The sequence below is a fragment of the Raphanus sativus genome, chromosome 5, assembly GCF_000801105.2.
Source record: "Raphanus sativus cultivar WK10039 chromosome 5, ASM80110v3, whole genome shotgun sequence".
NCBI classification, from domain to species: Eukaryota; Viridiplantae; Streptophyta; class Magnoliopsida; order Brassicales; family Brassicaceae; genus Raphanus; species Raphanus sativus.
The window spans coordinates 6,048,906-6,063,682 of NC_079515.1; the positions used below are offsets into that span (position 1 = coordinate 6,048,906).

The window sequence follows — 14,777 nt, forward strand, 5'->3', positions numbered from 1 at the left end:
ATTTCATATCATCAAAATAACAAATTATACCAGCTTTTCAATAACAAACCCTCTCACAATTGTGTTAAAAAATCCCTATCACAATCTCACCATAAAACTTATAAATACTAAATCATAATCACTGAATCCAAAACTCAAATCTAAAATCTAAAATCAAATATAAACTAACCCGAATAAAATGGAACAAAATAAATAATATATTACATACTCCTGAAATTATGAAATGTCTATAATATCATGTAAAAAGTTAATGATGACCCCCAACCTTACCTTATCCACCTTCTAAATATTAAACCTTAAACCATGATCACCAAATCCTAAGCCCAAATATAAATACTCAATCCAGATAGAATGAAACAAAATAAATAATATAATACATAGTGGTGAATTATGAAATGTCTATAATGCATATGAAATGGAATGTATGATCTTTACTTATGTGGATGTGGTTAACGAAATGATAAAATTGAGTTTTAAATGCTTAGTTTAGATCAATACGCATAAACTAAGATTCATATCAATGATACAACAAAAAATAATGTATGCTTATGAATTGTAAAATCATATTTCTATTCGATTTTCCACAAAAAGAATAGAATAAAATAAATAGTAAAGATCATACATTCTATTTCATAAATAGTAAAGATCATACATTCCATTTCATATGTACGATCTATTCCATTTATATACACATTACACCATTACATATAAATGAAAATATAATCAAATGGCTCAAATCCAATTTCGAATAATCTACTTGGCAGCTTAATTAATCTTTTATTTGTAACCTGATATTAAAGGAAATCACAACATGTAAACTTGTCGACGAATATATAGCATCAGAGGTAAAATTAATATAGAATGGAGCAGAGAACATAGAAGAAGAAAATGGAAACTAGAAAACGAAGCAAATCAGATATAAGAAAAATAAAAATGGAATAACATAGATGCTAATAAAATAGTAAATCAGGAACAAAGTAAATCATACGGAAAACGAAATAGAATAAAAGATATCACAAAGAATAGTAATTTGTGGGTGAATAGTAAATTCCAAATGCATGAATCTTTCAATTGCGTGCAGAGAATAATAGTCCAACAAGTGGTGTAAAGTACGCAGAAGCTTTATGTAAACTGTGTTATCTTATTCATTGGCAATCGCCATCTATATATACATGCGTTAGAGATATACACGAGATAGAGATATACACAAGATATTAATAGTAACTATACAAGTCTATCTCCATAATAGTCGGACTTATCCATATCTTCTCAACACTCCCCTTCAAATTGGTGAGTGCAAGTCGCAAACACCCAACTTGGACAACAAGTAATCGAAGCTTCCCCGACCCAATGCCTTTGTTAGTATATCTGCTAGCTGCTCTGTGGTGCTGACATACTTTGTAGCAATCAAACGACTCAGAACTGCATCTCTTACGGCATGACAATCGGACTCTATGTGTTTCGTGCGCTCATGGAATACTGGGTTCTTGGCTATGTGCATTGCTGCTTTATTATCACAGAACATGTCCATCGGACTATCTTGTTGTACTCCCAAGTCTACCAGTAAACGTTTCATCCATTGCAACTCTTTGAGACCATCTGCCATTGCCCTATATTCTGCTTCAGCGGAGGAGTGTGAAACTGTGTCCTGTTTCTTAGTCTTCCAATCCACCGGAGAACCACCAAGATGAACAACATACGCAGACAAGGAACGACGCGTGAGAGGACAAGACTGCCAAGCAGCATCACAGTAAATTTGAGTTCGCAAGTGACCTTCTGCATGAAGCATAATTCCTTGACCAGGCGTACCCTTAAGATAACGAACAACGCGGACTGCAGCATCCCAGTGTGCCTTGGTAGGTTTGTGCATCACCTGAGACAAAACATGCACTGCATAGCACAATTATGGACGAGTAATTGTGAGGTAAACAAGCCGACCAACTAGTCTTCTGAACTGATAAGGATGCTCATACAATGGTCCTTTGTCTGATAACAGAGAATGATGTTGTTCCATCGGAATAGACAACGGTTGACACCCAAGTAGTCATGCGTCAGTAATAATGTCCAAATCATATTTTCTTTGAGAAAGAAAAATGCCAGACTTTCCTCTTGATACTTCAATGCCAAGAAAGTACTTTGCTTTGCCAAGGTCCTTCATCTTAAAACACTCACCGAGATATTTTTTGAATTTGACAAGCATATCTAGATTACTGCAACTGATGATGAGATCATCGACATATATCAGGACCCGCAAACTGTCATCACCTTTGATAAAAGTAAACAGTGATGAATCAGAACGAGACTGTACAAACCCGAACTGTAACAGAGCGTTGCTAAGCTTGGCAAACCAACACCGCGGAGCCTGTTTTAGACCGTAAAGAGACTTCCTAAGCTTGCACACTTTCGATGGATCATCTGCCTTAAAGCCTGGAGGCATCTTCATATAAACCTCCTCTTCCAAATCTCCATGAAGAAAAGCATTTTGTACGTCCATTTGATGCACTTCCCAGCCTCTAACAGCAACAACTTTAAAGAGGGCACGAACTGTGGCTATCTTGACAACGGGGGCAAACGTCTCGTCGTAATCCTCCCCTTCAACCTGACGATTACCGCAGACAACCAGTCTTGACTTAAGACGCTCTTCTGTACCATCCGCATTATATTTAATTTTGTGGATCCATTTGCAGGAGAGAGCTGTCTTGCCTGGAGGTAGATTCGTTACATCCCAGGTCCGGTTTTCTTCAAGAGACGTCATTTCTAGGCCCATCGAGTTTCTCCATCTTTCATCTTCCATTGCTTCTTTAAAAGATTTGGGTTCTTTACCAGCAAGAACAGCTGTGAGGAAGACATGGTGATAGGCAGAGAAAACATCATCACAAGTGTAGTAGTGGATGGGATATAAGATGTTACCTTGGACCGTAGGAGAATCCACTGAGATGGGGCCGATGAGAGGTGTGTCCGTGGTATGTTTATCGGGGGAAGCAACCGCATTATAAGAGACAAAATCCTTAAGTTTAACTGACTGCTGTTTCTGACGATGACCTCGTCCAAGTAACTCGGTTTCTGCAGCAGGTTGGGTGGTAGGCTGGTCAGTAACTTGTGCAACCGAAGCTGGTGATATATGTTCTTCTGGTAATATGTTGTGATCAACAACACTATCATCATCGGCGTGAATAGGAGCAGGAACAGGGAGACGACTGGGCTGTTATGTAGCCGCATCATCATAAGGAAAACAAGTCTCATCGAACACCACATCGCGTGAGATAAACGTTTCCTTTGTTTGAAGATCATAAAGCTGCCAACCCTTCTTGCCGTATGGGTAACCAAGGAAGATGCATTTTCTGCTCAGTTCACCAAATTTATCTTTCTTCCTTGTGTATCGATGCGCAAAACAGAGGCAGCCGAAGGTCTTGATACTGTGATAAGATGGAGGCTCGCCAAAGAGACTTTCATAAGGAGTTTTGCCTTTTAGAACACTTGAATGTGTCCTATTGATAACATGAGCAGCCGCGAGAACACTTTCTCCCCAGAACTTTGTGGGTAGCTTTGCTTGAAACAATAGAGATCTTGACACATTGAGTATGTGTCTATGCTTCCTCTCAACCCTTCCATTTTGTTGTGGCGTCGCAACACATGATGTTTGATAAATAATACCCTTCTCACTGAAGTATTTAGAGAGACACATGAACTCCGATCCATTGTCTGAGCGAACAACGTTGACCAACTTGTTAAATTGTCGCTGAACCAGAGCACATAAATTTGGTAAAACAGTACGTACTTCATTTTTCTCAAGCAACAAGTATATCCATACTGCTCTAGAGAAATCATCAACGATTGTGAAAAAATAAGTTGCACCGCAAGAGGAAGGAATCCGATAAGGACCCCATAGATCAACGTGTATCAAACCAAAAACTTCTGATGCTTTATTAGAACTTTCATAAAAAATCTCACGAGTCTGTTTAGACTTAAAACAAATTTCACAACCACCAAATTTCTCTGGAGTGTGCTTAACACCAACAATGAAAGGTAAAAAATCCAAAACACCATAAGCGGATGACCTAGACGTCTGTGCCATAATGCCTGATCTTCTGCAGCTCGTACACGATGACTTCTGACTACTGTGACATCCCGATAAACATACACACCATTACGAACCTCACCGGCTCCAATCAGGGTCCTCGTAAAACGGTCCTGCAAGATACACAATGTGTCAGTAAACATAGCAAAGCAACCAGTTTGCTTTAATATCTTCGCAACAGATAATAACGTGCAGTTCAAGTTTGGAACATAAAGAACATTCTCAAGAACCAGTTTCTTTGATAAACAAAGCTTTCCAGACTTGGTAGCGTATACTACGCTTCCATCAGCAAAATGTATAGGACAAGGAGGGATCGTGATCATCGATTCAAGAATATACATGTCGCCAGTCATGTGGTGCGACGCTCCTGAATCGAGTATCACTTCTCCTGTTTGAATATTACTGTTCAGACGATCTGGAATGGGTGTTGTCTTTTGTTGCTCCAGTAGTTGAGTCAGAGACGCCCACTGTTCCGGAGTGAAGTTGGGAAAAGGAGAAGTTGTGGCTGCCTGAGCTGCATTGGAACGTGGTTGTTGATAAGAAGAACCTCCTCGTCCACGTCCACGACTTTGATAGGAACCTCCTCTTCCTCGAGAGTTACCTCTGTTTCCTCTGTCACCTTGATTCTTTTCTAGCCACCACTCCGGGAACCCAACGATCTGCCAGCAATCTTTCTTTTCATGGCCACTGCGATTGCAATGAGAACAACTCAGTGCCTGATGATTAGCCATCACTGCTGCATTGAAACCACTCTCAACCGAGGGAGTTGTTTCTGTCTTGGCACTGAAACCAACCGTGTCTTGCTTAGTCTCTGATCGAGAAGTAGTCAATCGTCGCTCCTCTCGCACCACACGTTGATACACATTGTTAAGATCAGGTAATGGCTCCATCGCGATGATATTTGTCACCACGTTGCCAAACCATGCCTCATCGAGACCCATGAGGAACTGGTGTACTCGTCCTTCTTCATGTTCCTTGGTGATTTGTGTCATCGCAGAACATGTGCACTTGGGTAGCGGTTTGTACGTGAGTAACTCCTCCCATCGAGCAGACAGCTTTCCAAAATACTCCAAGACGCTCATGCCGTCTTGTTTACACGCAGACAGTTCTGCACGGAGTTGATGTGCACGAACAGAGTTCCCAATCGAGAACCGTTGGCGTAGTTGTTCCCACAACTTGTGAGCATCCGATGTAAACGTCACGGTTGAACGCACGGTGGGTGAGATCGACGTCATTATCCACCCCACAATCATGGAATTCACCGTATTCCATGCTTCCAAGTCGGCCGAATCTTCCGCTGGTTTGGTTAGAGAACCATCGATGAAACCCGATTTTCTCTTGGCACGAAGAGCGTTCTCCAACTCGAAGGCCCATTCAGCATAGTTTTCTCCCGTAAGTTGCACCGGGGAGATAGCGACACCAGGGTTATCAGACGAAGCTAAATCATATGGGGAATGAACTTTTGGGGCCATCACTGATGGAAAAGAAAAAACTGTAATCTAGAGAGGCTCTGATACCATGTAAAGTACGCAGAAGCTTTATGTAAATTGTGTTATCTTATTCATTGGCAATCGCCATCTATATATACATGCGTTAGAGATATACACGAGATAGAGATATACACAAGATATTCCTAGTAACTATACAAGTCTATCTCCATAATAGTCGGACTTATCCATATCTTCTCAACAAGTGGGCAGAAAGAATGAGGAATACATGCAATTTTGGAGTGAGGTAAACGAATCGACGAAACAGAACTTACAAGAAGGTTATGAAGTTCTGTTCACAGATGCTCACACTATGATTGGAAAAAACTTCGACGAAACTCTTGGAGTTGCATGTTGCTTCTGGAATGAGTGATGCGTAGCTAACAGAAACAGAAACAAAAGCCGGTGTTGATGGTGTGACGAAAACTGAAAAGAAGCTGGGATCTCCGGCGTGATATAGCGGTTGCAAAATCTCGGCCGCAAACTTTTCACCTTCTTCAAAAATTATAGAGAAGAAGTTACTTTGAGATGTGTGTCGCTCTAATGATTACACTACTACTTTTGGAACTCTCATAATTATTACTTTTAATTTTTTTTACGGTAGGTTGTGCCGATTGTTCAGGAAGATAGAAATGGAATTATACAGAAAATTCACATTGTATAAAAGTATGCTAGGGCATTTGATTACAGAATGAAATATAATATCTGTTAATCCCAGAGTGCACTTTCCCTAATTTAAACCCCATATGCTTCCATCAGAAGACTAAAGATAATTCTGACTAAAGACATTCAAGTTATTAGTTGACTAATAAATTTGATATGCTATGCCACAATTATATGTTCGTTTTGTCTTTCTACAAAGACTCTTGAGAGATTATCTGAGAAACGTTAGCCATAAAAACGCAAGCCAAAGAAATTATCTTCCGCGGCTCAAAAAAATTCAGCTAAAAATCATCATTATACAAAATATATATTTTTTCTTAAGCATATGGGCAATTTTTTTTAAAAAAAATCATATTGAAGATGGCCAACTAATTTTGAATTAAAGACCCAAACCATTTAGCTAACTAAATAAAAGTTCTCTGAAGCAATATTCTCTTCCTCATCTTAGAGCATCCACAACGGTAAATCGTTCGTGGAATCCTTCAAATATTTTTTTATTATTTTATTAATTTTTTTCCATCCCATTAAAAAAAAATATAAAAGAGAGCTAATTGTAGACCGCCACGTGCGACATGGCCTATAAAACAGTGACGAACCACAGTTGAGATGAATCCTTATTTACAGATTTTTGGATCAGTAACAGCACGGAAACCAACAAAAGCCAATAATTTAATATATTTTTTTAGGGATTTGATGTTAGGAACTCCGCGTTGTGGGTGGTCTTAGAATGTAAAACATCAGAAGAAGTCCTAAAGCTTCCTCGTATATTCTCTGATTTTGAATATACAGAATTAGACCTCAACGGGATAATCGGTGTCTCTAACAACTATCCTAATAATTACAGAATAAACTATTTTCATGTAGGCTTTAATGCATGACTCTGGACGACATCGAGACTGTTGATGTTTGGCTCATCACAAGAGAAACTAAGTACCACAGCTTCAAACACCCTGGCATAACCAACGAGGTGTGACCATCATACTAAGAGAGGAAGGTGAGCGAATCTTCTAAAACTCTTCGAGGAAGTTCACGATGGATTCTTTAACTGTGCAGTCAAAGAAGAGTTAGATTCAAAGGACGACAAGTTGTTGATAAAGGATTGATGTTGATTTCTGCCTTTTTTCAAATATTTTTTTTTCATTTATCCATATAGTTTTGAAAAATTTGAAACATATTATTATTGGAAGGGACTTGATTAAACTTTGCTGACAGATGTAACCATTCACTTAAAAAAGACAGCTGGAGGTCTCCATGGACGCTCACAAGCTCCTACTAACAAATAGGATGTTTTTTTTTTTTCAGACAGCTCTCTAAACAGACAAACATATTAACCAACATCTAAGGTTATGAAGCTCAAAAGAACTATAAACTACCTTCCAAAGTCCCGAATAAGCTTCTCCTTCACTCACTATATCTATCATTCTCCAATTAGATAAAAGTAAAAAACCCCTTTTTTTACTGTCTCTTTCCTTGCTCATTTTCACCGTAAAAGTAAAAACCCGAGGAAGAGCGAAAGAGCAAGTGCAGCAGATGAAAGTCCCCAAACCCAGTATCTGTGAGCCTTTCTACGGTTTAGGATAGCTTTAGGGAGAGCTTCGGTTCCTCTTCCACGGTGTTTGTACCTGAAACTCCTCTTTGGAAACATCGATTTCTGTTTCTCTTTCCCTGAGACTGCTATAGTACTAACCTTCTCCAGCTCATTGATTGCCTCTTGTGATTGGAGGAGAGCAGAAGAGTTTGACGCAGAAGCTCTCTTCTTCGCCTTCTTCTCACACTCCTGCCAAAACAAAACGAAGAATTTAGAAAGAGACCAATGAAACAAGAAGTGATGATGACACAACGTAACATTTGCCTTGAGCTTCTTTTCAGCTTCCTTTTGAGCCCTTATAGCAGCTTTAGCGGCAGCTTTCTCTTGCAGCTTCCTTTTCCTTTCCATAGCTGACCGAGCTTTCTCTAGCTGCTCCTCTCGTTTCCTCTCCTTCAATGTTACTTCATCCACCTCTTCTTCTTCTTCTTCTTTCTTTTTGGGATTCTCGTACACCGGGAACTCCGAGTCTATAACATCACTCTCCTCAGCACTTGACTTGTTGAACTCCATCGCCTTCTTCTTCCTCGCTTCTTTCCTTTGTTTATCAGTGATTACATCTCCATCTCGAGACGAGTTTGAGCTTGAATCTTCTTTGTTCGACTTGTGAACAGCCATACCTTCTTTTCTAGTCTTAACCACAACAGCCTGAGCTTCACCTTCAGTATCTCTCGTCCTCCCATCTCGGCTGAGCTCTCTTTCACCGAGTGAGTGCGAGGTTCTTTTCACGTAGTCATCTCTATAATCCTTGTCATCGTTCCAACGAGTCATGAATTTATCAACCTTTAAATAAAAAAAACAGAAACAAGATTAGATTCTCTCAAGTCTCATACATGGAATCAATTAACCTGAAAAAAACAAACAAACCTCAGAGCTAGAGTACAGTTCAAGGTCTCTAACATTTCCAGAAGCAGCCAGTTCTTTAGCTTTCCTCATAGCAGCAAGGCTCTGGAAAAACACAGCATTCTAACCAACAAACATAACTCAATGTTGTTAGATCTTTGAGATAGCACAACTAACAGAGAGAGACCAAAAAAAAAAAAAAAAAATCTTTACCCCTTTGTCTCGTTGTATCCTCAGCATCTTAATCTTATCAAATGATTTGTCTCTCTGTTCAAGTATGTATCCCATTTCTGCATCCAAAACCATGATCTTGTTCTGAATCTTTCCTATTTTGTCATTCAACTGCTGAATGTTCCTTGTAATCGCTTCAGCCTCCTTCTTTACTTCATTCATTTCCACAGCCAATAACTGATGCGACAACAACAAATAAAATAAAAAACTCTAACATCACTAGAATATACTACATGGTAAAAAGCCCTTTAAAGTTTGTTAGCTTCCGTTAGAGATTTACCTTGAGACGTTGTATGGAAGCTTCTTTCTGCGCAAGAGAGTCCTCACTTCTAATTGTCTCCTCGGTCTCTTTAAGCAGCCAATTTTCTTCCTCCACACCAATGCTTCCATGTTCCATCACGCGATGTGCTGTGTATATCTACATCCACAAAAATGAAACAATCAGCAATTTACAAGGAATGGGTTTAAAAGAAAACAGTGTGCATTACAAGATGGTCAAGCTCCTCCTTTGAAAAGCAAAGATGTTCACTGCTAGAGCACCGTAGACCTTCCACCAGAGAATCAAACTCCTTCTTCTTATCTTCCAAAACCACTTTACATCCTTGCGATTTAGCAACCAAGCTCTCCATTTGAGCATATAAAGACGCAACCTCAGCCTACAAACCCAAAAAAAAAAAAAAAATTAAAAACTTGGAAACATAATCATATCCACACAAATCACAAAAAAGTCTTTATTACCCTTTGAGTTTTCTGAGCACTGTAGACATTCATTCTCCGTTTATTACAGTGATAAATCTCGGAATCAGCTTCATTGATCTTGGATTTGACGTCGGGATCATCGTAAACCGGTTGCTTGACGAAGTAGAAGGAGAAAAGCTTAGTTTCAGGCCATCCCGTTGAACTATCGCCGGAGAAAACAGTACAGTCTTCTTCGGTGGTGACTGTTGATTCACCGCAGTTTGAATCGCCACCACCACCACCACCACCAGATTGGTCGCTTCCGAAGAGTATTAGGTCGTTCATCTCTGGAGGAGGAGGAACCACCTCGAAGCCATCACAGTATATAATTTGCGCACCCATTTGTTTCCTTAAAGACAAGAACAGGGAAAGTCACTATAAAGAACAAGTGTGACACATTGTCACGACAAAAACAACTTTTTAAAAAGATCTTTTCAGACAAAAGAACAAAGTAAAAGAAGATTTAAAGAACATACGAGAATCAGATAAAAGGATGTGAATCACCCAATCCACAACGAAGATATGTCCTCTAAATCAGATTTCCACAAGATTATTATTATTTTTCAGCTCTGATATTTTTTTTATAAAAGAAAAAAAAACGCGTAGAATTGAGGAAAAATATTTAAGACTATTTAAGAAAAAAATCAATCTTTAATACTTTAACCGAAAAAAAGGTTTTGGGGATTTACCTTAGAAAAGAAAACGAGTGTAAGAACAGATTTTCCAGAAAATCTCAGGGTTTTGGCTGAAGAGGAAAAAGAATCTGAGTTTTTAGGGAGAGAAGAGACGAGTCCTCCTTCTGTGTTCTTTTATCTGTCGTCAATGGAGAGAGAAGAAGATCAGACAGATATCTCTTTTCGCTATTTCTTTCAAAACTCTATCTTCTGATGACTCTGTTTAAATAAAGATTTTCTTGCTCACCCTATTAAATTCATTTTAAGAAAATGTAGATAGATTCTCTCTCTTTTATTTTGTTTCTTTGTTGTATTCTTAACCAATTTTGTAAAACGTTTTAATGTTTTAGACCTTTTCATATTTCTTTATATGTTCTTTTTTAATTGATTTCGTTTACTAAAGTGATTTGTTCTCGACCGGCAATTTAGTAAGTTTTAATGACATTGTGACAAGAAGAAAAAAAAAGAGAGAAAAATCTGTCCCTGTAGTGGTTAGGATTTTGGATAGTCCGAAGTCAACTTTTATTACATAAATTGACTATTGACTGCTTTATATGGCATTAACTGTTTCTAAGTCCTAAATATTGCATGAATTCTTATCAATCAGATTTCTGGCAAGAAAAAGAAAGAGAGTTGACTTTTATCAATATAAATTGTTTTCCTTCTATTACACAGATAATTAGTTTAAAGATCTTATTTATGTTTGGTGCACCAAAAAAATATCTAATTAATTTTTTTATAAAAAGTGTCCTGTTATATTCAAATAAAATTTTTTAATTAAATGTTTACCTTTTACTTTTAGTTAATCAGAGAAAAATATTTGGTGCATAAATAAAGAGTAAAGTTGACCTTTTGAATAATTTTCAATATGTGTAAGAATCTCAAATAACATTCCTTATGAAGCAGTATTTTCTTTATTAACTAGAAAATAATTTACTTACACTAATAACTTATGGATCATAAATATAAATGCTAACAAAGCATGGGTTTTTAACCATCACTTGACATAAATAAGATGGTCTTATATACAACTAGAGCATGATCCACACATCCGTGGGGATGTTATTTTTTTTATAAATTGATCTTTTATTTTTTTATGATTAATGTTATATATTTTATATGTGTCAGCGTATAATTAATTGTGGAAATATTTACATATTTTTAGGTTCTTATAAATATGAATCAAACCCCTATCAAATCATGTAATATGGTTATTTTAAAATTATTTGAAGTTTGAATTCAAAATATTTGAATTGAATCAGTCGATATGGTTAATTTTAGTATAAATATCCAATATTGTTTCAGATACATTCGTTTTTGGATATTTCTAAGTTTTTATACATTAAAATCGAATTCATCTAGACTTTGAAAGACCCTACTCGAAACGACATGAAAATTTATAATATCCGAATAAAACATAATTTCAAAACCCCAAAAATCTGATACCGAGAAAAATAATTCTAACTAAAAAGATATCCTATTGTCTATGTCTAATTGATTATAGAAACAAATAAAAACTTTTTTTACTATTTTGGATTCTTGTCACAAATAGAAATTTTTTATTCAAATATGTCAAATTATTATGGTTAATATGTAAAAATTTAGTTATGATGACGTTCTTTATATTTTGAGAAAAAATGTTAATTTAGTATGATTTTTTGGTTGAGCTATTAAGATTCTAGATATATATTTTTATTTTCCCAAACGATTGTTTGGTTTGGTTAGTATATAACTTTTGTCTTGGTTTGGTTTGGTTAATAATTATATGTAAATACTCTATTACTATACACAAGACCGAATTCAAATTAATTATTTGATATTGTTCGTTCTGTAGGTTCTATAGTACATTGGAATGTAATCACAAATGAATCCCGTGTTGTTTCGATTTCATGTTTTTTGCATTTCGTGTGATTACATATACACAACAGTGAAATTATTAATCATTGCCTTCTATGTAGATGAAGAAAATTATGGCCGTAGCAGGATATTAAACCGAGTACACAAATTTATTATTGGACCTGTTTAAGGAATTAGCTAATTTAAAAATGAACAAATAATTATTAAGATCATCATATATATGGAATGAGCATTTTATTTGTGAATGTAAATTAAAAAAAGGTGGAAAAGAACTTTAATGATCGATTGAATGAGCATTATTATTTTCCATGGTATGAGATTGTAAATATTAAAGAAAAGTTAGGGTTAACTTTGATATGTATTTCTGTTTTAATAGTTTAGATTTTTGTTTTAATAGATTAGATGTTTTCTGATGATTCACTACGATGACGTGATTGCTTTCATTTCGGTTCTTAAAATCATTTCAAGTAAAGAACATTAACTGGTCTGTATGGGTTGCTTGCATTATCGCATACCAAAACCAGTAATGTTTTCAATGCTTATAATTGAATTCAAAATTTCATATTGTCATTTTAAGTAAGGTTGATAAACCAATCTTCTGGTGCTTATTCTATTGATGGGATCCATAGGCAAAGTCAGTCTCATTTGCTATATTAGTTACAGTATTTAATCGTATTTGGATAAAGGACAAAACAAAAGGAGTTTTAGCCTGTAGTTATGTGGTCTTTGGTCATCGGTTACAGTCTTTTAGTGGACAACTATACATACGTTACGCAGAGAAGTTAAGCTATAAAACAAAACTAAATCTTTTACGCAGAGATATTAAGTATAACGCTATAAAACAAAACTAAATCTTTTACGCAGAGAAGTCAAGTATAACTCTATAAGACCATCTCCAATTGTTTACATTATTTTTAGGATAGTTTTCACTCTAAAATAATGTTACTCTAAAATAAAATAGAATTATTCTCCAATTGTTTACTTTATATTTGATACTAAAAGGAATATTTTTAAATATATTCTTTTCTAATTTTATGATTAATAGCTTTTACTTATAAAACATACAAATTGACCTTTTACATTTTATTTTTCACAGTTTTAATAAATTATATACCTATATCAAATATTTATTATATTAACAATTCCGTTACATTATACTAATAGCATAATACATTTTAACTTAAATATCTCCATTAGTGTATTTTTCTCACAAATGATCATTAACGAATTTCAGATTGTGAAATGAGTTTTTATCTTATAAAATTATTTTTAATTTTAGTGCTTTTTTCTTTGGCTAATAATAATAAATTTTAAATGTTTATATGTATATATAATGTTTTAAACATACTTATGTGTTATTAGCATAACTAAATTAAATAAATAGAGTTACAGAATAAAAATATTGAAAAATAAAAGGACTAAAATATAAATAAAAAAGTTTCACTCTATAATAGAGTAAGAAATAGAGTTACTCCAAATATAGAAATATAGAGTAAGAAATAGAATTGCACTACTTTAGAGTGAGAAATAAAGTGGAATTGGAGAAGATTTTACTATATAATGGAGTTTAGTGTAGAAAATAGAGTGGGGTTAGAGATGCCCTAAAACGAAACTAAATCTTGATCCGCGTGATCGTACGTATATTTATTTTATGTTCTTAATTTTATACTGAATGATGTATTTGTAATATTTAAGTATAAATTTATATCAAAATTATATTTTACAGTTATAATAAAAATTTAAAATTTAATAAAATATTCTGATATAAATTTCAGTTATCATAATTAACATAGTATAAGGGTTGGATCATAATTCTCTTCAAAAAATTTAGCACCCGTTAAAAATAAATAAAATACATTTATTAATTCTTAAAATATATAAAAAGATTTGGAATTATGATTTCTGTTAAAATATTTTCAAAGAAAAATAATCATGCACGGTTATTTTGTATTTCTAGAATTTTATCCATGACCATCTAAATGTTTGTTTTCACTTTAATTTGTTTGTACTAACTGATATAATATATATTTTAAATTTTAAATGTATTACATAATTGTTAATAAAACATTTTAAAACATAATTTTTTTATTTATTACTTTGAATAATCATATTTTGTGACTTAATCGTCTATTACAGTGCATCATATAAAAAATCTTATAACTAATTGGACTTATATATATATATATATATATATATATATATATATATATATATATATATATGAAAACATTATACCTATACTTTGTGAATATATTATTCAATTTTTATGTATATATTATATAAATTATTTATGATGTGTGAATTTAATTTATTATTTATTACTAAAAAATATTGAAAATTTAATTTGTTAGTAAAAATATATTGGAATTTTATTTTGGTTAATATTCGATTAGTGAAAACTACTATTTAAAAAAACATTAGATGCTTAAATCTATTATTTAAATTAGAAAAGCAAACATCTTTATATATATGTTTAATAAATATTTCAATGACATTCTAATCTAAATAAGTGGTAAAACTAATAGGTATTTTTATTTTCTACTTCTTTTAATAATATAGATAGTCAACTAGTATTGTAACTCCTTAAAGTTCTCCAATAATCGCAATTTTTAAACCAAAGA

The 14,777-nt window shown here is 34.5% G+C and overlaps 1 protein-coding gene across 4 annotated transcripts; it reads right to left on the bottom strand.

Annotated features, from left to right (window-relative positions):
* Positions 1-7,419: 7,419 nt before the first annotated feature.
* Positions 7,420-10,529, bottom strand: LOC108856743 (proton pump-interactor 2). Of its 4 annotated transcripts, none has more exons than XM_018630619.2 (8): positions 10,315-10,528; positions 9,626-9,974; positions 9,376-9,543; positions 9,168-9,305; positions 8,870-9,064; positions 8,681-8,779; positions 8,075-8,596; positions 7,420-8,005 (listed from the first exon to the last, which is right to left on the bottom strand). In XM_018630619.2, exons 2-8 carry the CDS (start codon positions 9,965-9,967, stop codon positions 7,709-7,711), a joined length of 1,761 nt encoding a protein of 586 aa, XP_018486121.2. In that variant the 5' UTR covers positions 9,968-9,974; positions 10,315-10,528; the 3' UTR covers positions 7,420-7,708. The 4 variants fall into 4 exon arrangements, with proteins under 4 accessions (XP_018486121.2, XP_018486122.2, XP_018486117.2 ...); XM_018630620.2 differs by having other exon boundaries at positions 8,081-8,596; positions 10,315-10,525; XM_018630615.2 differs by having other exon boundaries at positions 7,420-8,596; positions 10,315-10,529.
* Positions 10,530-14,777: the final 4,248 nt, after the last annotated feature.